At 39.7% G+C, this 24,283-nt stretch overlaps 1 protein-coding gene across 1 annotated transcript in view; it reads right to left on the bottom strand.

Annotated features, from left to right (window-relative positions):
• Window positions 1–10,290: 10,290 nt before the first annotated feature.
• Window positions 10,291–24,283, bottom strand: part of MINDY4 (MINDY lysine 48 deubiquitinase 4) — a 400,337-nt gene continuing 386,344 nt past the window's right edge. Inside the window, exons 17-18 of the mRNA XM_053713744.1 lie at window positions 13,569–13,641; window positions 10,291–10,634 (exon numbers count right to left, since the gene is read on the bottom strand). Coding sequence (XP_053569719.1) covers window positions 10,586–10,634; window positions 13,569–13,641 — 122 coding nt within the window. The 3' untranslated portion in view covers window positions 10,291–10,585. The remainder of the gene's footprint in view (window positions 10,635–13,568; window positions 13,642–24,283) is intronic.

The following is a 24,283-nucleotide window of genomic DNA, read 5'->3' as shown; positions in this document are numbered from 1 at the left end:
ACTTTAGTGTTGCCAATTGTTGCCTGCTCCACCCCTCCCTTATCAGTGTCCTTATCTAAACCTTATGCCAAGAGGCTTGCTCGTTTCCATGGAGATAATGTCACATGCTTTGTGAAAGTTTCAGCATTATACTGTGAACTGCTTTAGTTAGGTGTCATGTGACTGGAGCACCTTCCATATATGGAAATGCCCAGGGGGGAGCTTGCTGCAAACAAAACTGTGCCTGAATTAAAGGGGTTAATGGGGGTTAAAACAGAAACCTTTTTGCAGGTAAGCTTTGGCTGCATTATATATTTAGAAACTTATGTTAGTTCATACTGTTTTATGTCCCTTTAATGTCCTGTATTATTTGTTAGTCCTGGCTAACAAGGTGGTTATTACATTTTTCCTAATATTAATGGGCATTCAGGTTCATTTATAAACTGAGAATATTGCACCAAAGAAGATATTCTCAAATGTGTGATACACTGATGTCCATATGGAAACCTGTCTTATCAAATGTGAGAAACTGTATACCAATGTCCATAGGAAAACCAGTATACAGGGAGTGCAGAATTATTAGGCAAATGAGTATTTTGACCACATCATCCTCTTTATGCATGTTGTCTTACTCCAAGCTGTATAGGCTCGAAAGCCTACTACCAATTAAGCATATTAGGTGATGTGCATCTCTGTAATGAGAAGGGGTGTGGTCTAATGACATCAACACCCTATATCAGGTGTGCATAATTATTAGGCAACTTCCTTTCCTTTGGCAAAATGGGTCAAAAGAAGGACTTGACAGGCTCAGAAAAGTCAAAAATAGTGAGATATCTTGCAGAGGGATGCAGCACTCTTAAAATTGCAAAGCTTCTGAAGCGTGATCATCGAACAATCAAGCGTTTCATTCAAAATAGTCAACAGGGTCGCAAGAAGCGTGTGGAAAAACCAAGGCGCAAAATAACTGCCCATGAACTGAGAAAAGTCAAGCGTGCAGCTGCCAAGATGCCACTTGCCACCAGTTTGGCCATATTTCAGAGCTGCAACATCACTGGAGTGCCCAAAAGCACAAGGTGTGCAATACTCAGAGACATGGCCAAGGTAAGAAAGGCTGAAAGACGACCACCACTGAACAAGACACACAAGCTGAAACGTCAAGACTGGGCCAAGAAATATCTCAAGACTGATTTTTCTAAGGTTTTATGGACTGATGACATGAGAGTGAGTCTTGATGGGCCAGATGGATGGGCCCGTGGCTGGATTGGTAAAGGGCAGAGAGCTCCAGTCCGACTCAGACGCCAGCAAGGTGGAGGTGGAGTACTGGTTTGGGCTGGTATCATCAAAGATGAGCTTGTGGGGCCTTTTCGGGTTGAGCATGGAGTCAAGCTCAACTCCCAGTCCTACTGCCAGTTTCTGGAAGACACCTTCTTCAAGCAGTGGTACAGGAAGAAGTCTGCATCCTTCAAGAAAAACATGATTTTCATGCAGGACAATGCTCCATCACACGCGTCCAAGTACTCCACAGCGTGGCTGGCAAGAAAGGGTATAAAAGAAGAAAATCTAATGACATGGCCTCCTTGTTCACCTGATCTGAACCCCATTGAGAACCTGTGGTCCATCATCAAATGTGAGATTTACAAGGAGGGAAAACAGTACACCTCTCTGAACAGTGTCTGGGAGGCTGTGGTTGCTGCTGCACGCAATGTTGATGGTGAACAGATCAAAACACTGACAGAATCCATGGATGGCAGGCTTTTAGTGTCCTTGCAAAGAAAGGTGGCTATATTGGTCACTGATTTGTTTTTGTTTTGTTTTTGAATGTCAGAAATGTATATTTGTGAATGTTGAGATGTTATATTGGTTTCACTGGTAAAAATAAATAATTGAAATGGGTATATATTTGTTTTTTGTTAAGTTGCCTAATAATTATGCACAGTAATAGTCACCTGCTCACACAGATATCCCCCTAAAATAGCTATAACTAAAAACAAACTAAAAACTACTTCCAAAACTATTCAGCTTTAATATTAATGAGTTTTTTGGGTTAATTGAGAACATGGTTGTTGTTCAATAATAAAATTAATCCTCAAAAATACAACTTGCCTAATAATTCTGCACTCCCTGTAATCAAATGTGTGATATACAGATGTCCACAGAAAAAACAGTCTTATCAAATTTGTGGTATACTGATGTCCATTGGGGAAACCTGTCATCAAATGTGTGATATTCTCATGTCCATATGAAAACCAGTCTTATCAAATGTGTGATATACCGATGTCCATATGAAAACCAGTCTTATCAAATCTGTGATATGCCGATGTCTATATGAAAACCAGTGTTATCAAATCTGTGATATACCGATGTCCATATGAAAACCAGTGTTATCAAATCAGTGATATACCGATGTCATATGAAAACAAGTCTTATCAAATGTGTGATGTCCATATGAAAACCAGTCTTATCAAATGTGTGGTATACTGATGTCCATATGAAAACTAGTCTTGTCAAATGTGTAATATTATAGTAATATACCAATGTCAATAGGAAACCAAATGTGTGATATAACGATGTCCATAGAGAAACAAGTCTTAACAAATGTGTGATATGCCGATGTATAGTTAAACCAGTTTATCAGACATGTGATATACTAAAGTCCATAGGAAAACCAGGAATCAAAACATGAACAAAAATTCAATACACTAAGGCATTCTTCAACTTTGCAAACCTACACTCCTAAAACTAGGAGTCAATCAGCTCTTTCTTTTCACCATAAACATACTATGAGAAGCCCAGCACATAAACACCTTATTTGTGTTATGCACCTCTACACACTTAGAAATAAATAATAATTTCTAATATTTCTTATTGCACACATTTTTATTAGTTGACTATACATGTTTATGTATCTGTATGCATATGTGTGAATGTATGTATATATGAATGTATATGTATGTATGTAAACACATGTGTATGTATGTGTGTAGGTAGGTATATGTGTGTATGTACATATGCATGTATATGTGTGCATGTATACATCTCTGTGTTTTTATGTTTGTATGTGTGTATGTATGTATATATGTATATGCGTGTATGTATATGTGTGTGTGTGTGTATTTATGTATGTGTGTGTATATATATATATATATATATATACACACACTGTATATACATATAAGCTGTAGCATGACGTTTCGAGGTATTCACCCCTGTCTGAAGAAGGGGTAAATACCTTGAAATGTCACACTAGTAAATACACTATTAGTTTTCAAAACCGGAGTGTGTTTTTTTTCTTGACAGCTTATTGTCATTATCTGCACCCTGGTGCCTACCTGACAAGTTCGGTGAGAGTGTTTTTTGACTTGAAGATTTATATATATATATATATGTAGATGTGTGTGTATGCATGTATGTATGTATGTAGATCTGTGTGTATGTATTTAAATGTGTGCGTATGTATGTATGTAGATGTGTGTATGTATGTATATATGTGTGTATGTATGTAGATGTGTGTGTGTATGTATATATATATATATATATATATATGTATGTAGATGTGTGTGTGTGTGTATGTATGTATATGTGTGTATGTATGTATGTATGTGTGTGTGTATGTATGTAGATGTGTGTGTATGTATGTATGTATGTGTGTAGATGTGTGTGTTTGTGTGTATGTATGTATATATATATATATATATATGTATGAATGTATGGTGGTGGAAAAAGTTCACTGTAGTTTACTAGTCAGAGGAGAAAATTAACTAGTTCACACAATGTTTAAAATAGGAAAAAACAGTGTGAAAAGTCAGGGTGGTCTATGGGTTGGACAGAAATAATCATTTCTTTCTTAAGACACGGTGAGTCAACAGATCATCAATTACAGTTGGAAATATCATTCCTGGCCAGCAGGAGAGGGCAAAGAGCACCACAGCATGGCTGTTAAGTATCACCTCCCTTCCCACAACCCCCAGTCATTCTCTTTGCCTTACATGCAAGGAGGAGCTGAAGTTTAGGTGTCTGTACAAGATTCTTCTAACAAGATTTTATTATTTTGGAAGCCTGAGCAGGTTTGCTCTGATCTTCCCTGACAAGCTGGGTTTAGCTGTACTCCACGTTAGTCTCTTCAGTAGGGCTGTGGTAGCTTTAAAGCCGTTAGGAACTTGTGGGGTAGGCCTCACTGCGTTTTTCCTGACAAGTTTGCTGCCCTTCAACAGTATGCCATAGTAGGTTTACTCTGTCCATCCTTTTATTCACAGGGCTCTCCACTCATACCTGGTGTTGTCTCCCTGTCGGATAGGCAAGGGTGCAGATAAGTGCCATTTTATTTCTTTAAACAGAGAATTCTGCAACTTAAGAATTTTATGTTCTGCACCTCATATTGGGACAAAATTTTTCCTGAGATCAGAATTATTTAGACAGGCTGGCAAGACATTGTGTAAGATAGGATGTTGAGTCCTAGAGAGAGTGTTTTTTACATTTCAAACATATTAATGGTGACAAACTTTATTGGTGGCTCAGTCAGTAACCTAAAAACAGTTTAGGAGTAGCTTGCTTGCCTTGCAGTCGTTATTGAAATCGGGCTCTACTCCACTTTTTTAAACTATTAGGTTCGGCACGTATTCACAGCTGTGACGTCATAGGGGGCGGGCTCCTTCTCCCAAGACGAAGCGCATGCTTTTACTTAACGCCTTTTCTCCAGATTGTAACTATGTCTGTGTCCTCTCAATCGTTTTGGCCCCTGCTTGTTCCGGTATCGTTCTGGGTGGAATCCGCAGCTTAAGTAAGGTCAGGTAGGCAAAGCAGCGTAGCGCAGTGGTGTAGGGGGTGCGAGAGAGGTAGTGTGTTAATTGTTGAGAGGCCTGGAGAATAATATATTCTTGCTAAATAAAAAGGTTTTGCTTTCATATTATAATTATCGGGCACTCTCTTTCTCCTTAGCAGGAGTCTGAAAGAGACAGTACCGTTTTTTGAAATAATATTTTTTTTCTTTTTTTTTTACCATTGGTTTCCTTTTCTTGCAAATTGGACTTAGAGCCTATCTGTTAAGGAGTGCAAACTTTGTTTGAATGCCCAAGTTGAACCACCTTTGCCTTTTTGTGGTTCTTGTGTTGAAAGCACTTTATTGTACAAAGACAGATTGTTTGATTCTGAGCCACCATTCTCTCAAGTGGATGCTGTTCAGGCTATGCCACAGTCTTTTCCACAAGCGTCCCAAACTGTGCTTATCGTCTCACGCAGTGCCCTGCGCTTCCTCACAATCTCCTGATGGAGTGTTTTAGAAAGCTGAAATTGTGGCCCAGGTTTCCTCTGCGGTATCTGAGGCACTAGCGGCCATCCCTATGCTGCAAGGGAGACAGTAAGGTATCCGATCCGACTCAGGCTAACCAGATTGCTCTTTCCCATAAGTCGGAAGAGGAGGATACTTCGGTGGCTTCTGAGGGTGAAGTCTAAGATTTGGATAGTGTAATTCCTTCTTCTGATGCTGAAGTGGTTTCCTTCAGATTCAAGCTTGAACACCTCCGTGTCTTGTTAAAAGAGGTTTTAGCTACCTTGGACGACTCCGATATGCCTATCCGTCTGAACCCTATGAAGTCTAGTAAATTAAATAGATACTTTGATGTCCCCTCTCCTGGGGACGTGTTTCCAGTACCAGACCGTGCCACGGAGATTATTACCCAGGAATGGGAGAAACCAGGAATTCCTTTTCCCCCTCCCCTGTCTTTAGGAAAATGTTTCCGGTGGCTGATTCTATCAAGGAGTCGTGGCAGACGGTTCCCAAGGTGGAAGGGGCGATTTCCACTCTGGCCAAGAGAACTACTATTCCTATTGAGGATAGTTGCTCTTTCAAGAACCCTATGGATAAGAAGCTGAGCCTATCTAGACAAGCAAGGCCTTCTTAAAAAAGATGTATACTCATCAGCGATTACAATGGCAACCAGCGGTGTGTATTGCTACAGTAACTAGTGCGGCAGCCTACTGGTTCAACCCTTTGTCATATTCCCTCCAAGCAGAGACTCCTTTGGAGAAGATTTAGGATAGGATAAAGGCTCTCAAGTTAGCCAATTCCTTTATCACTGACACTTCTTTGCAGGTCATTAATTTGGGAGCCAAAATATCTGGTTTTGCAATTTTAGCGCTTAGAGCGCTATGGCTAAAATCTTGGTCTGCAGACATTTCTTTTAAATCTAAGCTTTTGGCAATCCCGTACAAGGGAAAGGCCTTGCTCTGGCCAGCCTTGGCAGAAATGATTTCTGATATCATGGGTGGTAAAGGATCTTTTCCGCCTCAAGACAAGAAAAATAAGATGAAGGGACGTCAGGCTAATTTTCGTTCCTTTCGTAACTTCAGAGGCAAGTCTTCACCTGCCTTTACCAAGCAGGAACAATCCAAGCCTTTTTGGAAGCCCGGTCAGTCTTGGAACAAGGGGAAGCAATCCAAGAAACTCGCAGCTAAATCCGAGTCTGCATGAAGGGTCTGCCCCCGATCCGGGACCAGATCAAGTGGGGGGCAGACTTTCTCAGTTCGTGCAAGCATGGGAACAAGATGTCCCAGACCCGTGGGCAGTGGACATAGTTTCCCAGGGGTCCAAGTTAGAGTTCAAAACTTTTCCTTCCACCTCTCAAGATTATTTGTAGACTAGATAAAAAGAGAGGCGTTCTTGAAATGTGTACAGGATCTTTCCCTCTTGGGAGTGATAGTTCCAGTTCCAAGTCAGGAACAGGGTCTCGGGTTTTACTCCAACCTGTTTGTGGTTCCCAAAAAAGAGGGAAATTTCAGGCCCATTCTAGATCTAAAGTTACTAAACAGATTCACAGATTCCTCAGAGTGCTGTCCTTCAAGATGGAGACTATCCGCTCCATTTTTCCTCTGATTCAAGAGGGTCAATTCATGACAACCATAGACCTGAAGAATGCGTAACTGCAAGTTCTCATTCACAGGGACCATCACAAGTATCTGAGGTTTGCCTATCTAGACAAGCACTTTCAATTTGTTGTGCTTCCATTTGGCCTTGCCACAGCTCCCAGAATTTTCTCAAAGGTCCTGGGAGCTCTATTGGCGGTAATTTGGTCCTGGGGAATTGTAGTGGCACCTTATCTGGATGACATTATGGTTCAGGCGCCATCCTTGCAACTAGCAGAATCTCATACAAAGATCTTGTTGGCGTTTCTTCGTTCCCACGGTTGGAAGGTCAATTTGGAAAAGAGTTCTCTTGTTCTGACTACAAGAGTGATATTCCTAGGAACCATTATAGATTCAATGAAAATATTTCTGACGGGGGTCAGAAGAGCCAAGATTCTTTCTGCTTGCCTGTCCCTACAGTCGGCGGTTTGTCCATCAGTGGTCCAATGCATGGAGGTAATCGAGTTGATGGTGGCTTTTATGGACATAGTTCCTTTTGCTTGGTTCCACTTGAGACCTCTTCAGCTTTGCATGCTACCTCAGTGGAACAGGGATTATACAGCTCTATCTCAGAGGATAGTTCTGGATCAATCAGCAACGGACTCCCTACCGTGGTGGTTGTCTCAAGAACATCTGGACCAGGGGACGTGTTTTCAGAGACCCTCTTGGGTAATTGTGACCACGGATGCCAGCCTGTTGGGTTGGGGAGCAGTCTGGTACTCGTTGAAGGTGCAGGGACTTTGGTCTCAGGAGGAATCGGCTCTCCCCATAAACATTCTGGAGTTGAGAGCAATCTAGCCAGATTTATCAGGTTCCAGGCGGACAACATAACCTCAGTGGCTTACATCAACCACCAGGGGGAAACTCTGAGTTCCTTAGCCATGAAAGAGGTGGCGCGAATCATTCAGTGGGCGGAGGCTCACAATTGCTGTCTATCTGCCATCCACATTCCAGGAGTGCACAATTGGGAAGCGGATTTTCTGAGCAGACAGACTTTGCATCCCGGGGAGTGGGAACTTTATCCGGAAGTGTTCTCAAGGTTAACAACCAAATGGGGTTTTCCAGAATTGGATCTGATGGCGTCTCGTCAGAACACCAAGCTCCCAAAATACGGGTCAAGGTCAAGAGTCCCTCAAGCCTTTCTAGATAGATGCTCTGGCAGTTCCTTGGAACTTCAGATTGGCTTATTCCTTTCCCCCGTTTGCTCTCCTCCCGCGAGTCATCGCTCGGATCAAGCAGGAGAGAGCGTCAGTGATTCTAATAGCTCCTGCATGGCCTCGCAGGATCTGGTATTCAGAACTAGTAGAAATGTTGTCTCGACCGCTGTGGAGACTGCCGCTGAGGAAGGACCTTCTGCTTCAGGGACCCTTCCTTCATCCAAATCTCGTCTCTCTGAAGCTGACTGCTTGGAGATTGAACACTTGTTCCTAGCTAAGCGTGGTTTTTCCGAATCAGTCATTGAGACCATGGTTCAGGCTCGTAAGCCTATAACTAGAAATATTTACCATAAGATATGGCATAAATATTTTTATTGGTGTGGGTCTAAAATATATTCTTGGAGTAGGGTCAGGATCCCAAGGATCTTATCTTTTCTCCAGGCAGACGTTTCGGATGTACAATCTTTTTTTCAGGCCCTGGTCAGAATCAGACCTGTGTTTAAATCTGTTGCTCCACCTTGGAGTCTTAATCTTGTTCTTAAAATTTTGCAACAGGCTCCGTTTGAGCTTATGCATTCCATAGATATTAAGTTATTATCTTGGAAAGTTTTGTTTCTTCTGGCTATATCTTATGCTCAGAGAGTTTCAGAACCCTCAGCTTTGCAGTGTGACTCTCCTTATATCATATTTCATGTAAACAAGGCAGTTCTTCGTACCAAGTTTGGTTTTCTTCGGATAGAAATATCGATCAGGAAATTGTTATTCCTTCTCTCTGTCCTAATCCTTCCTCTCACAAGGAGCGGTTGTTACACAACTTAGATGTTGTTCGGGCTCTTAAATTCTATTTGCAGGCTACGAAGGACTTTCGTCTTGTTTGTTTGCTTTTCTGGAAAACGTAAGGGTCAGAAAGCTACGCCACTTCTCTTTCTCTCTGGTTGAGAAGTATTATTCGTTTGGCATATGAGACTGCTGAACAGCAACCTCCTGAGAGAATTACAGCTCATTCCACTAGGGCGGTTTCTTCTTCTTTGGCCTTCAAAAATTAGGCCTCTGTAGAACAGATTTGTAAGGCTGCGACCTGTTCTGCTTTGCACACTTTTCCTAAATTCTATATACTTTTGCCTCGGCTGAGGCTTCTTGTGGGAGAAAGGTTCTTCAAGCAGTGGTGCCTTCTCTTTAGGATACCTGTCTTGTCCCTCCCTAATCATCTGTGTACTCTAGCTTGGATATTAAATCCCAACAGTAATTGATGATCTGCGGACTCACCATATCTTAAGAAAGAAAACAAAATTTATGCCCTTCCTTGTTTTCAGACAGTTTTCTTATATAAACCTCAGGCACCTCTACACCATGTGTTATTTCCTTTCTCTCCTTTCCTTCGGTTGCATGACTGGGGGCTGTGGGAAGGGAGGTTGCTGTGGTGCTCTTTGCCTCCTCCTGCTGGCCAGGAGTTATATTCCCAACAGTAATTGATGATCCGTGGACTCACTGTGTCAAGAAATAAATACATTTATCAGGTAAGCATACATTTTGTTTTTACAAAGCAAAATATTGTAAAGTAAGTGTCTCTCCTTCACATAAATAATATTAGTAAACCCCTTAATTAGATAAACAGTTTCTAAGGTACAAATTGCCTTTAAAACAATCCTTGAAGGGCGTCACAATATTGACAAGTCATCTTACAGAATCCTGCAAGACCAGAGAGCTTTAGAGAATCAGGCCCTATATCATTACGGAAATTATTTATATCAGCAAGTGGTGGGTGACTTGCTTAGCTTCATTTACTGTATAGCACGCCTACTTTTGTCATTTAATAATTTTAAAGGCACATGAAACGTTTTCTTTTATGATTTGGATAGAGAATACAATTTTTAATAAGTTTACAATTTTAAAAAGTTTACAATTTACTTCTATCAAATTTGTGTCACTCTTGTTATTCTTTAAGAAATATCTAAATAGGTAGCGTGCACATATCTAGAGCACTACATGACAGGAAATAGTGCTGCCATCTAGTGATCTTGCTAATATATAACATTGTTGCAAAACGGCTGCCATAGAGGGCTGCAGACACGTGCACACTCCTGAGCTTACCTTCCTGCTTTTTAAAAAAGGTTAACAAGATAACAAAGAAAATTTGATAATAGAAGTAAATTGGAAAGTTGTTTAAAATTGTATGTTCTATTTGAATGATGAAATAAAGAACTGAGGTTTTATGTCCCTTTAACAAATATAAAAAAAATTTAAGTCTTTTATAAAATTATTTTTGATGCACCACTGTCTAATTTTATGAATCTCGAAACATTTGTTAAACATGTTCATTTACACTGCTGACATTAAAGCATTCATTTACACAAATACAATTGCGTTTGACTCAAAAACAGAATTACACAATAAACAATGTGAACAGAAGTCTGTAAGGCTCAGAGAGAAAGGCATGTGATGTCTGGATTGAGTGAATCATGGCACTGAAGAAGATTGCCTTCATGTGTTTCAACAGAGCTAGATATATAGAGTGAAGCACTTTTTATTATCATGCAAGTTATAAAACACATTTAAAGGATGGGTTCTGTGCCATTCCAGTCCACAAATGCTCCTTTCCACCTAAAAAAACAGAAATGTGTATTATCTATAAACATGTACCCAATAATTCATTTAAATCTGCTACACAAAAATATCTAAACAGTACTATGATTTGTATTTTAATACTGTGTATATTATATGGTGCTGTGACAAAGTCTTGGCTATAGACCAAATGGCTGAATGGATAGTTACAAAAATCATCAGAAACAGATTAAAGTGACCTTCCTTCTAAAACATATATAGTCAATGTGTATTTTTCCAGATAATTGGCTTCAAAGTGCTGAAATAACATTAACAATAAAAAATTTTTTCCATACTATAAAGTTAACAAATATATTTTTGTGCATTTTATTAAAAATTGAGCAGAATGATCATTACCATTATGTCTTAATTGCCTATATTTAGTTTAGATACTTTTTTCAGCACAAAAGTTACACAGAATTGTCTGCAAACTGTTAAATAACTGAGTATATTGGAGAAGTTCTATTGTTATGTTCAATGAATGGAAAAAATAGACAACCTCAAGTTTGCAGCAAATATTAAAGTACATCTGGGTCATATCAGTCATTTATGAGCTTATTTTTTGTATATGGGTTTGAGAAATGTTTACATGCAAGCCAAGTACACGACTGATGAATAACTTGGGGGAACTAATATTCTCCCTTTCATATTTTTTTCTGTATTTCTTCACCACACCCAACTGGCTACTCTCCACACAGACTTCTTTCCTGTTATGCATATATATTTTAACAGTTATAAACAGCAGATGTTACTCCGTATAAATTATAATAATTAATAACTAATTTTAAAGGGATATTAAATTCATAGCATATATCAGCAATTAAGCACTGCATTACAAAAGAACATTTTAAAATACATTTTTAGCACAATACCTGCTGCCCCTGATTATCATGGAAATTGTATCAGCATTGGTTCTATTTTGGGGGATACACTGCTTTTAAAGAGGCCTTTATTACCTCCTCACCATAATAATATATTGTAGGACCCCGCGTTTGATAGAGTGAGGTTTCATGATTTAAATAAGGGGATTAATGATGTATAGCTATGAAGTGATCACCATAGAGAGAATGATAACAGGCAGTAAACGGAAGCAAAATTAGGTGGCCAAGCAACAAAGTTGCGAGACAACCTATTGTTATTGTCCGTCACTTTAGAAATTGCCTCATAAAATCTAAATCGCTTATCACAAATGCTTGAAGTTTGGTATGTTACTACTACAACAATTTATGCAATATAAACTTTGTATATCACATGGGGTCTGGCAGCCATATTATTTTTGGCATCTAATTTAGCAAATAATTGAAAAATGTTCTGTTCCGCAAAGGCTAATCCTACAGATGTTTAACTTGCTGTGGTAACTTACATTATGACTGTACTTCATAACTGTTCGCTTAAAGTTGGTTGGTTGCATGGTAACCCAACAGGATTTTGGAGTTGTGTGAAAATCATTAAAGCTCTTCTTCTCTGAAACCGCTATGTAGATTGACTAAAAACTTTCCACACATGCTCTTGCCATGGTCCTCTACCAAGATTGTTAAGATGGACAAAATGTTTCCTAAAATTTACGAAGCTTCATTGAATTGTAGTGGCCTACGGTGAGCTCATGTTTGTGGAATATGAAGGCCACATATATCAAAGTACGGCGGCCATTTTAATTCGTATATGCGATTTTGAAAAAATACAAAATCTTCTTCTCCAGAACCACTAATGGTTCAAATGTGAAATTATGTGTGCAATTGTAGTGTGACCAAAATTCATATTTGTTTAGGAGAAGTCGATAGGTCGTGTGGTTTGGCAGCAATCTTGGGTAATTCAAAAACATTTAAAAATATTTTTTACAATCGCTTATAAAATAAAAAAACGCTTATCATAAATTGGTAAATTTGATATGCTGATAGAGACTCGGAATTCGCTAAATCTCATGTAATCTGGAGTTCATAGGTCACAACATCAAGCCGCCATATTACATTTTGTGACAAATTTCTCAAAGAATTTAAAAATCTACTTCTCTGGGACTGCTCATGTTACAGATGTCAAACTTGCTTCATTCAGTGATGTCGTTGCCATGATTTATGGCTGTTTAAGACAAGGTGATAGGTCAACATTGTGCATTCACTATCTTGGAATGGGCAAAATTATTCAAACATCTGCTCTCTGAAACCATTGTGGGGATCGAAGCCAAGTTTGACACACGCATCCATATAATCTACCAAGTTTGTTAAATGGCACTTTTTCATTGTCCACTCGTGCCCTGTGGCTTTGCGATAATGCTTGGCTACCTGTATCAATGCTACACAGCTATATTTTTTGTGTTGTTGGTTTTGCAGCTCATAGATCCATATTTGTCTAAAGTAAAGTTTTAGGAATCAAAATAATTGGCTTTATCAGGTAGCGACTGCAAAATAATGCAGATTATACTAACTTTATGACAGAAGCTAGCCTTGAAGTCTGTGGAATAAAGCCCAGATTGTCTCCTCACATAAAGCAAATGGTGGTTGGAGTTTGGCTATTGAAAAATAATTGCAGTAAAAAGGATGAAGAAGACTTAGCTGATATGTTTTTCTGTAACACAACAGAAATGACTTGTAATTACAAGGTGTTTACTGTCCCTTTAAACATAATTTAGTATTTATAAATGTCCGTCCTAATTGTGAGCTATCACACTGTAGAAATGTCAAACAATAAATTATGAATAAGAGATATAGGTAAAGGGTACTAGTATCTTCTGCATAAGGGCATAAAACTGGCTGGGGAAATTGCCTAATGGAAAAGGAGGTGTGACGTGTGTTGAACTTAATCTCCAAGTAAACATGAAATAAATACCCTTTTGTAAAGGTCACTTGAGAAAAAAAAAAAAACTAAATTTAGCAAATAAGACAAAATTATATTTACTTTTATTCCTATGGTAGATTTAGAATGAAACAGAACACTTACTTTGTCCTTATACAGTATTCAAGTGGAGGAATAAGATCATCATCTTTTTCTTCTATGTAGGTTCCAGATGTGTCTGAAACAATACAAAAAAAACATATATACTAATATAATTGGAGGTCATACATGCTTCGTGCATTCTAAATGTGATAATGTAGCCCGTAGATGTCCATCGCTAAAAGTTCAGTTTTTGTTTTTTTTTGTTTTTTTTAAGAAAAGGAAATCTCTTTCCAACACTACACTATTTTGCTTACCTTTATGAGTGTAGATGTTATTTTATGGATCAGGATTTATGACATCGATCTGGGGTAATCTAAATGTTTCTACGCACGATATTAATCTTGGCATGTCTACTACATTGCTTCATTTTATCAAACACCATTGAGTGAACAAGACTAAAAAAGAAACTAATACAATCTCTCTTGGTGAAAGTTTTCTCTTTTCACTGGGCTATTTCTTGGGGTTTTCTTGCTTAGCTAACCGTCAATCTATCAAAAAATATTTAACCTGCAATATCTTGACATGACAGCCTTATCATAAAAAAGATAAAACACAAACACGGCAAACATAGAACATTCAGTTATCATAGAAATAGCTGAAGCACTTAAAATAATATTTATTGGAAACTTCTGCCAAACAAAATTATAGAATGAAATGATGCCCTGTATTTCAAACTCAAGCATTGAGCTTTATCCGATATTTTGTACAAAGCAGATTTTAAGTCATGCTCTCTGTACATCTAATTGTGCAAGTGCACCCAAGCATACATGCAGGCCATGCTTTCATACATTTGTGTATTACCAGGAAACACAGGGATGTGGGACAACAACTTAGAACTTTACATTTTTACAAGAAGTCTAAACAAAAAGAAAAGTAAATATCTAGATAAAAATGTATTATTAAAGGGACATGGAAGTGAAAATTAAATTTTCATTATTCAGATAGAAAATTTTATTTTAAGATACTTTCTAAACTCACTTTTTTATCAATAGAATTTTTTATTGAGGTTACAATAAAACAAAGAAAAGATACAACTCTACATTATCAAAGGTATAGTGACAAAAACATAATTTATGCTTACCTGATAAATTTATTTCTCTTGTAGTGTATTCAGTCCACGGGTCATCCATTACTTATGGGATATATTCCCTTCCCAACAGGAAGTTGCAAGAGGATCACCCAAGCAGAGCTGCTATATAGCTCCTCCCCTCACATGTCATATCCAGTCATTCGACTGAAACAAGACAAGAAAGGAGGAACCATAGGGTGCAGTGGTGACTGGAGTTTTAATTAAAATTTAGATCTGCCTTAAAAAGACAGGGCGGGCCGTGGACTGAATACACTACAAGAGAAATAAATTTATCAGGTAAGCATAAATTATGTTTTCTCTTGTTAAGTGTATTCAGTCCACGGGTCATCCATTACTTATGGGATACCAATACCAAAGCCAAAGTACACGGATGATGGGAGGGACAAGGCAGGAACTTAAACGGAAGGAACCACTGCCTGTAGAACCTTTCTCCCAAAAACAGCCTCCGAAGAAGCAAAAGTGTCAAATTTGTAAAATTTTGAAAAAGTGTGAAGCGAAGACCAAGTTGCAGCCTTGCAAATCTGTTCAACAGAGGCCTCATTCTTAAAGGCCCAGGTGGAAGCCACAGCTCTAGTGGAATGAGCTGTAATTCTTTCAGGGGGCTGCTGTCCAGCAGTCTCATAGGCTAAACGTATTATGCTACAAAGCCAAAAGGAGAGAGAGGTTGCCGAAGCTTTTTGACCTCTCCTCTGACCAGAGTACACGACAAACAGGGAAGAAGTTTGACGAAAATCTTTAGTTGCCTGTAAATAGAACTTCAGGGCACGGACTACGTCCAGATTATGCAAAAGTCGTTCCTTCTTTGAAGAAGGATTAGGACATAATGATGGAACAACAATCTCCTGATTGATATTCCTGTTAGAAACTACCTTAGGTAAAAACCCAGGTTTAGTACGCAGAACTACCTTGTCTGAATGGAAAATCAGATAAGGAGAATCACAATGTAAGGCCGATAACTCAGAGACTCTTCGAGCCGAGGAAATAGCCATCAAAAACAGAACTTTCCAAGATAAAAGTTTAATATCAATGGAATGAAGGGGTTCAAACGGAACCCCTTGAAGAACTTTAAGAACCAAGTTTAAGCTCCATGGAGGAGCAACAGTCTTAAACACAGGCTTAATCCTAGCCAAAGCCTGACAAAAAGCCTGGACGTCTGGAACTTCTGCCAGACGTTTGTGTAAGAGAATAGACAGAGCAGAAATCTGTCCCTTTAACGAACTAGCAGATAAGCCCTTTTCTAAACCCTCTTGTAGAAAGGACAATATCCAAGGAATCCTAACCCTACTCCATGAGTAACCCTTGGATTCACACCAATATAAATATTTACGCCATATCTTGTGGTAAATTTTTCTGGTAACAGGCTTCCGTGCCTGTATTAAGGTATCAATAACTGACTCCGAGAAGCCACACTTTGATAGGATCAAGCGTTCAATCTCCATGCAGTCAGCCTCAGAGAAATTAGATTTGGATGTTTGAAAGGACCTTGTATTAGAAGGTCCTGCCTCAGAGGTAGAGACCATGGTGGACAGGACGACATGTCCACTAGGTCTGCATACCAGGTCCTGCGTGGCCACGCAGGCGCTATCAGAATCACTGATGCTCTCTCCTGTTTGATCTTGGCAATCAGTCGAGGTAGCATCGGAAATGGTGGAAACACATAAGCCATGTTGAAGACCCAAGGGGCTGTCAGAGCATCTATCAGCGCCGCTCCCGGGTCCCTGGACCTGGATCCGTAACAAGGAAGCTTGGCGTTCTGGCGAGACGCCATGAGATCCAGATCTGGTTTGCCCCAACGATGAATCAGTTGAGCGAAGACCTCCGGATGAAGTTCCCACTCCCCCGGATGAAAAGTCTGGCGACTTAGAAAATACGCCTCCCAGTTCTCCACGCCTGGGATGTAGATCGCTGACAGGTGGCAAGAGTGAGACTCTGCCCAGCGAATTATCTTTGAGACTTCCAACATCGCTAGGGAACTCCTGGTTCCCCCTTGATGGTTGATGTAAGCCACAGTCGTGATGTTGTCCGACTGAAATCTGATGAACCTCAGTGTTGCTAACTGAGGCCAAGCTAGAAGAGTATTGAATATTGCTCTTAACTCCAGAATATTTATTGGGAGGAGTTTCTCCTCCTGAGTCCATAATCCTTGAGCCTTCAGGGAGTTCCAGACTGCGCCCCAACCTAGAAGGCTGGCATCTGTTGTTACAATTGTCCAATCTGGCCTGCGAAAGGTCATCCCCTTGGACAGATGGACCCGAGAAAGCCACCAGAGAAGAGAATCTCTGGTCTCTTGATCCAGATTTAGAAGAGGGGACAAATCTGAGTAATCCCCATCTGAGATGCAGGCGCGCAAATGGTACTATGTCCATTGCCGCTACCATTAAGCCGATTACTTCCATGCACTGAGCTACTGACGGGCGTGGAATGGAATGAAGGACACGGCAAGCATTTAAAAGTTTTGATAACCTGGCCTCCGTCAGGTAAATTTTCATTTCTACAGAATCTATCAGAGTCCCTAGGAAGGAGACTCTTGTGAGTGGTGATAGAGAACTCTTTTCCACGTTCACCTTCCACCCATGCGACCTCAGAAATGCCAGAACTATCTCTGTATGAGACTTGGCAATTTGAAAACTTGACGCTTGTATCAGAATGTCGTCTAGGTACGGAGCCACCGCTATGCCTCGCGGTCTTAGCACCGCTAGGAGTGAGCCCAGAACCTTTGTAAAAATTCTCGGGGCCGTAGCTAACCCGAAGGGAAGAGCTACAAACTGGTAATGCCTGTTTAGAAAGGCAAATCTTAGGAACCGATAATGATCTTTGTGAATCGGTATATGAAGGTAGGCATCCTTTAAGTCTACTGTGGTCATGTATTGACCCTCTTGGATCATGGGTAGGATGGTTCGAATAGTTTCCATTTTGAATGATGGAACTCTTAGGAATTTGTTTAAGATTTTTAGGTCCAAGATTGGTCTGAAGGTTCCCTCTTTCTTGGGAACCACAAACAGATTTGAGTAAAACCCTTGCCCTTGTTCCGTCCACGGAACTGGGTGGATCACCCCCATTACTAAGAGGTCTTGCACACAGCGTAGAAATGCCTCTTTCTTTATTTGGTTTGCTGATAACCTTGAAAGATGAAATCTCCCTTGTGGAGGAGAAGCTTTGAAGTCCAGAAGATATCCCTGAGATATGATCTCCAACGCCCAGGGATCCTGGACATCTCTTGCCCAAGCCTGGGCGGAGAGAGATAGTCTGCCCCCCCACTAGATCCGTTTCCGGATCGGGGGCCCTCTCTTCATGCTGTCTTAGGGGCAGAAGTAGGCTTTCTGGCCTGCTTGCCCTTGTTCCAGGGCTGGTTAGCTTTCCAGCCCTGTCTGTAACGAGCAACAGGTCCTTCCTGTTTTGGAGCGGAGGAAGTTGATGCTACTCCTGCCTTGAAGTTACGAAAGGCACGAAAATTAGACTGTTTGTCCTTTGATTTGGCCCTGTCCTGAGGAAGAGTATGACCCTTACCTCCAGTAATGTCAGCAATAATTTCTTTCAAGCCGGGCCCGAATAAGGTCTGCCCTTTGAAAGGAATATTAAGCAATTTAGATTTAGAAGTCACGTCAGCTGACCAGGATTTAAGCCATAGCGCTCTGCGCGCCTGGATGGCGAATCCGGAGTTCTTAGCCGTTAGTTTGGTTAAATGTACAACGGCATCAGAAACAAATGCATTAGCTAGCTTAAGTGCTTTAAGCTTGGCCATAATCTCATCCAATGGAGCTGTGCTAATGGCCTCTTCCACAGACTCAAACCAGAATGCCGCAGCAGCAGTGACAGGCGCAATGCATGCAAGGGGCTGTAAGATAAAACCTTGAACAAACATTTTCTTAAGGTAACCTTCTAATTTTTTATCCATTGGATCCGAAAAAGCACAACTATCCTCCACCGGGATAGTGGTACGTTTAGCTAAAGTAGAAACTGCTCCCTCCACGTTAGGGACCGTCTGCCATAAGTCTCGTGTGGTGGCGTCTATTGGAAACATTTTTCTAAATATCGGAGGAGGGGAAAAAGGCACACCGGGTCTATGCCACTCCTTGCTAATAATTTCTGTAAGCCTTTTAGGTATAGGAAAAACGTCAGTACACACCGGTACCGCTAAGTATCTATCCAACCTACATATTTTCTCTGGAATTGCAACCGTGTTACAATCATTCATTGCCGCTAATACCTCCCCTAGCAATACACGGAGGTTCTCAAGCTTAAATTTAAAATTAGAAATCTCTGAATCCGGTCTCCCTGGATCAGATCCGTCACCCACAGAATGAAGCTCTCCGTCCTCATGTTCTGCAAATTGTGACGCAGTATCAGACATGGCTCTCACATCAGCGCGCTCTGTCCTTAACCCAGAGCTATCGCGCTTGCCTCTTAATTCAGGCAATTTAGATAATACCTCTGTCATAACAGCAGCCATGTCTTGCAAAGTGATTTGTATGGGCCTCTCTGATGTACTTGGCGCCACAATATCACGCGCCTCCTGAGCGGGAGGCGAAGGTACTGACACGTGAGGAGAGTTAGTCGGCATAACTTCCCCCTCGTTGTCTGGTGATAATTTCTTTACAGGTATAAATTGACTTTTATTCAAAGTGACATCAATACATTTAGTACACATATTTCTGTGGGGCTCCACATTGGCCTTCAAACATAGTGAACAAACAGATTCATCTGTGTCAGACATGTTTAAACAGACTAGCAATGAGACTAGCAAGCTTGGAAAATCCTTTCAAATAAGTTTACAAACAATATAAAAAACGCTACTGCGCCTTTAAGAAGCACAAAAATACGTCACAGTTGAAATAACAATGAACCAAATCAGTTATAGCAACCAAATTTTCACAGTAAATGTATTAAGTTAGCAAAGCATTGCACCCACTAGCAAATGGATGATTAACCCCTTAATACCCAAAAACGGATAATCAATTTAACAATTAACGTTTTTATCACAGTCAAACACACTGTCACAGGTCTGCTGTGACTGATTACCTCCCTCAAAATGAATTTTGAAGACCCCTGAGCTCTCTAGAGACGTCCTGGATCAAGGAGGAAGAAGCAGGAAGACTGTAACTGAATTTTTACTGCGCAAAAAAGCGCTAAAATAGGCCCCTCCCACTCATATTACAACAGTGGGAAACCTCAGTTAACCGTTTCTATGTAGAAATAAACGACAGCTATGTGGAAAATCATGCCCCAAAAGATTTATCACCAAAGTACCTCACAAAAAACGATTAACATGCCAGTAAACGTTTTAAACATGCACTTTAAAGTTAGGTAGTGTTATTAATAAGCCTGCTACCAGTCGCTTCTACTGCAGTTAAGGCTCATACATTACTTCAGTATTAACAGTATTTTCTTAGTCAAATTCCATTCCTTAGAAAATTACTTATTGTAAATACATTCATCAGCCTGATACCAGTCGCTACTGCATTTAAGGCTGTACTTACATTGCATCGGTATCAGCAGTATTTTCTTAGTCAATTCCATTCCTTAGAAAAATAATTTACTGCACATACCTTGTTTGCAGGATTCCCCACACGCTATTCCCTTTCTGAAAGTTACCCCACTGCTCAGAATGTGCGAGAACAGCCATTGGATCTTAGTTACTTCTGCTAAGATCATAGAAAACGCAGGCAGATTTTTCTTCCAAATACTGCCTGAGAACAAACAGCACACTCCGGTGCCATTTAAAATAACAAACTTTTGATTGAAGAAATAAACTAAGTATAAAAAACACCACAGACCTCTCACAACGTCCTATCTAGTTGAGTTGCAAGAGAATGACTGGATATGACATGTGAGGGGAGGAGCTATATAGCAGCTCTGCTTGGGTGATCCTCTTGCAACTTCCTGTTGGGAAGGGAATATATCCCATAAGTAATGGATGACCCGTGGACTGAATACCCTTAACAAGAGAAATAATACCATCAGTGAAAGCAGAATTGGTAGTTCAATATGTAGAGATATAATAACATATCTATTACCAAAATTAAACACAGTATTGACTATTGTAAAGCAAAGCTCTAAAGCTATAAGCTAAATACTCTGTGGCATCCAGGTCATATGAATTTCTATCTGGTATAGCTATGTAGCATATCAACAGCATCAGCTGTATTACATGGTCACTTCACATAAGAAGTCTTAAATTACAGATTAATATATACATTTTAAACTAAATAACCTATTTTTTGTGTGTGTCACTATGAACTAGCACTTTATAAATAAAAAAAATGTACATAGGCAACATCACTAAAACTAGCATCACATAGTGAGGGGAAACATTTAGGAAAGTCATTCTGATAATAGTAGAGTAGTAACTGAAATAAATCAAAAGAAAATTGTAGGAGGGAGCACATTTTAAATAATAGGAATCTCTTTATAGAAGCAAAGCCAAGGTAAAACTGTTCTAAACATATATACAGTAATTGACTGTCCCATATATATATGTGTGTATATATTTATATATATATATATATATATATATATATATATATATATATATATATATATATATATATATATATATATATATATATATATATATATATATATATATATGGAGGACCATCTCTAATAATGTCTTATAAACTGAAAGGTCTTAGATATTTATTGGTCAGTGAGATGATCTGAGTACTCTAACTCATAGCGAAGGTGCTGAATTCAACAAGTAGTAGCACCAAGGGTGTCTACCTGATAATTCTCTCTTAAGGGCACAGAGTTTGGTGTCGGATAGATGAACCTCTCCTGATAATATTATATATAAGTTTACTCTGCTAGGTAATGGCAAGGAACTCATAGTAGAGTAATTTAAGGATCCTTGGGGTAGGTGTATTAGTTATATTAATGCAATAAAGTTCACCCAATATTAATAGCATAGATATTCAGGATATAGAGAGGTTCTCCAAATATTCTCTATACTTGGGTCTCTAGCATAAACGTACCTCCATATCACTATGGATAGTATCAGTACACCGTTATATCTCTTAATGATGGTGAACACAGGGAGAAGTTACAGAAAATAGTATGCAGGAGTATACATTTTAAGCTCTACAGTCTTGCATATAACTTAGGGCACAAATGAGACCTAGAAAGAATTAACATACACAAATATTATGAGTATCTCAAATGATAAGCTATGTTAAAAAGGTTAATCTATGAAGCAGATTTGTTTTACCTAAAGCAGTCACAACAATTTATGTAGAATATATCTGACTGTATACACATACAATAGGGGCAATTCAGCATTAAACAACAATGGCTCTTCTCCAAAAACTATTAGTGGGTAGATGTCCAGCATAAGACCAGTGGGGACAACTGGAATGGCATAACAACATCAAACCTTGAGATCATCATATAGAGAGAGAAAAATCAAGAGAGTAAATTGAAGCAGGACATTGCTTCGGAGGTAGATATTTCCTCTTATATTAACCAATGCCAATTCTATGACATGGGATAATCACAGTCCAAGAAACCCCACTTGCAATAATCTAGCTGACTCCACTGTCCTCAGATCTGTGAGGTTGAGTAAACGCAGTCCAAGCTAAAGAGCTCATGGATCCCTCCAAGGCAGGACTAATGAAGGTATCAGGCTCATACAGCAGGAGTATCTGACATACCGTCTTCGAGAATTGGAGACATAAAAGCGGTGCACCCCAGAGCCAGCCGCACTCCCAGGCACATCCCTCCAGCACACTACACCGTTGTATCTCTGATGGTCATCCAATAGGTGGTCCCAATCTCTCCCACCAGAACATCGCTCCAAGACGACAAGCTCTTCAGTGTCTCCTGCATGTAAGTTGGTGTCTGTAGATCAGTCCAGGGACCTCTCGGCATTCACACACTGTTTGGCACCCATCTAAGTAATAGTTACGGCTTTGTTAGTGGTATCTTTAACTGGCATCCTCGTGGCCTTGCCAAAGAGCATAGGTTTAGGAAACAAAGCACAGGTTCCAGCCGTTTTCAAAGTAATGATAGGGAATATTGCTTAGAAGAGTCTCATGTAGAAGACCAAAATGTTTATAAAACCTACATATTAACCTCTAAAATCGAAGTAATATCAGGAGACCCTGAATTGTGTGTCCTGCTGCTTCGGCACCACCATATTCACTTATTTTTTTTTATCAAATTTACTTTATTCTTTTGGTATCCTTTGATTTTCACCAAACATTTCCTTTAGCTGCTTATAAGACTTGCACAACATTGGGGATTTTTTTCAGTGCGTGCTTAGGTTAATTGTCTTGTTGCATCTCCCAATCTCTCTTAAGCTTTAAGTCATTGACTGCTGCCCTGACATTCTCCAATAAAATGTCTTGATACACTTTGTAATTCATTGTTCCCCCGCTGATTGCAAGGATTGCAGGCCCTGAGGCAGCCCTAAATTATAATGCTTCCTCCACCATGCTTCAGAGTTAGGATGATGATTTGGTGTTGGTGTGCAGTACACTTTTTTCTTCACACACAGCGCTGTGCACTTTTGCCAAAAAGTCATTTTTGTCTCGTTTCTCCACAGCACATTTTCATAGAAGCATTGTGGAACATCCAGATGGTTTTGGGAAACTTGAGATAGCTGTGGTTTGATTTGTGGTATCATTTCATGAACACCATTCTTGTTCAGTGTTTTTATGATAGCAAACACATGAACAAAGTCTTTCTCAGTTTGCAGAATTTTCTGGAGATCTTTTGCTCACCTTTTTTCAGGATTGCCTGTTGTGCTCTTGAAGTAATCTTTGCAGGATGCCTACTTCTAGGTAGAAAAGCAACAGACCTGAATTATTTCAATTTGCAGATGAATCGTCTAACAGCGGATTGATGAAAATCCAGTTCTTTTGCAATGCTTTTGTAAGGTTTTCCAGCTTCATGCAAATCTATAATGCATCTTATAAGTTCCTGTGAAAGTATTTGGAATCAAGGCATGGTTCATATTAACCAATCTTTCTTGAGAAGAACGTATTTATCAGTTACTTGGCTTTGTGTGTCTTTATTTAAGGGGCAGGCCACCCGTGTAAGCCACTGAATCTGGGGATGACCACCAGGATAGAGAATGTCGGACAGATAGATCTAGGTGTATCTCTACTGTTTCAGCATATACAGTTGAAATGGACCCAAATGAAAAATGGTCAAACGGCATAGCATCTGCCGCTGGCACCATAGGGCCTCAACCTCCATACACTGTGCTACGGAAGGGTGAGTCAAGTACTGTAGTTTTTTACAGGCTGACTGCAGTTTAATCTTTCATAGCACTGTCAGAAACTGTTTAATCATCGTCACATCTTTAATGACTCCCAAAAAAACTAACTCTTGTTTGAGGAGTTAGCAAACTCTTGGCAACATTGATCTTCAGCCATCTTTGCAAAGAAACCAGAGTAGTTTCTGAGTATGCACAACCACTAAAGGTAAAGATGAAGCCTGAACAAGATATTGTCCAGGTATGGTACTACTGAAACCCCTGGACTTAAATTTCTGAGAGAAATGCACCCAAAACTCATGAAGCTGTGTCCAGCACAAAGGGCAAACCTTCAAACTGCTAATGATTGTTCAGAAAAGTAAATCTCAAATATTAATGATGATGATCTGGATGAATGAGGATGTGCAGGTACTC

This window comes from Bombina bombina, chromosome 5 (genome assembly GCF_027579735.1).
Source record: "Bombina bombina isolate aBomBom1 chromosome 5, aBomBom1.pri, whole genome shotgun sequence".
Taxonomy (NCBI): domain Eukaryota; kingdom Metazoa; phylum Chordata; class Amphibia; order Anura; family Bombinatoridae; genus Bombina; species Bombina bombina.
Note: the sequence above shows the minus strand (reverse complement) of the source record. Positions and strands in the feature narration are given on the sequence as shown.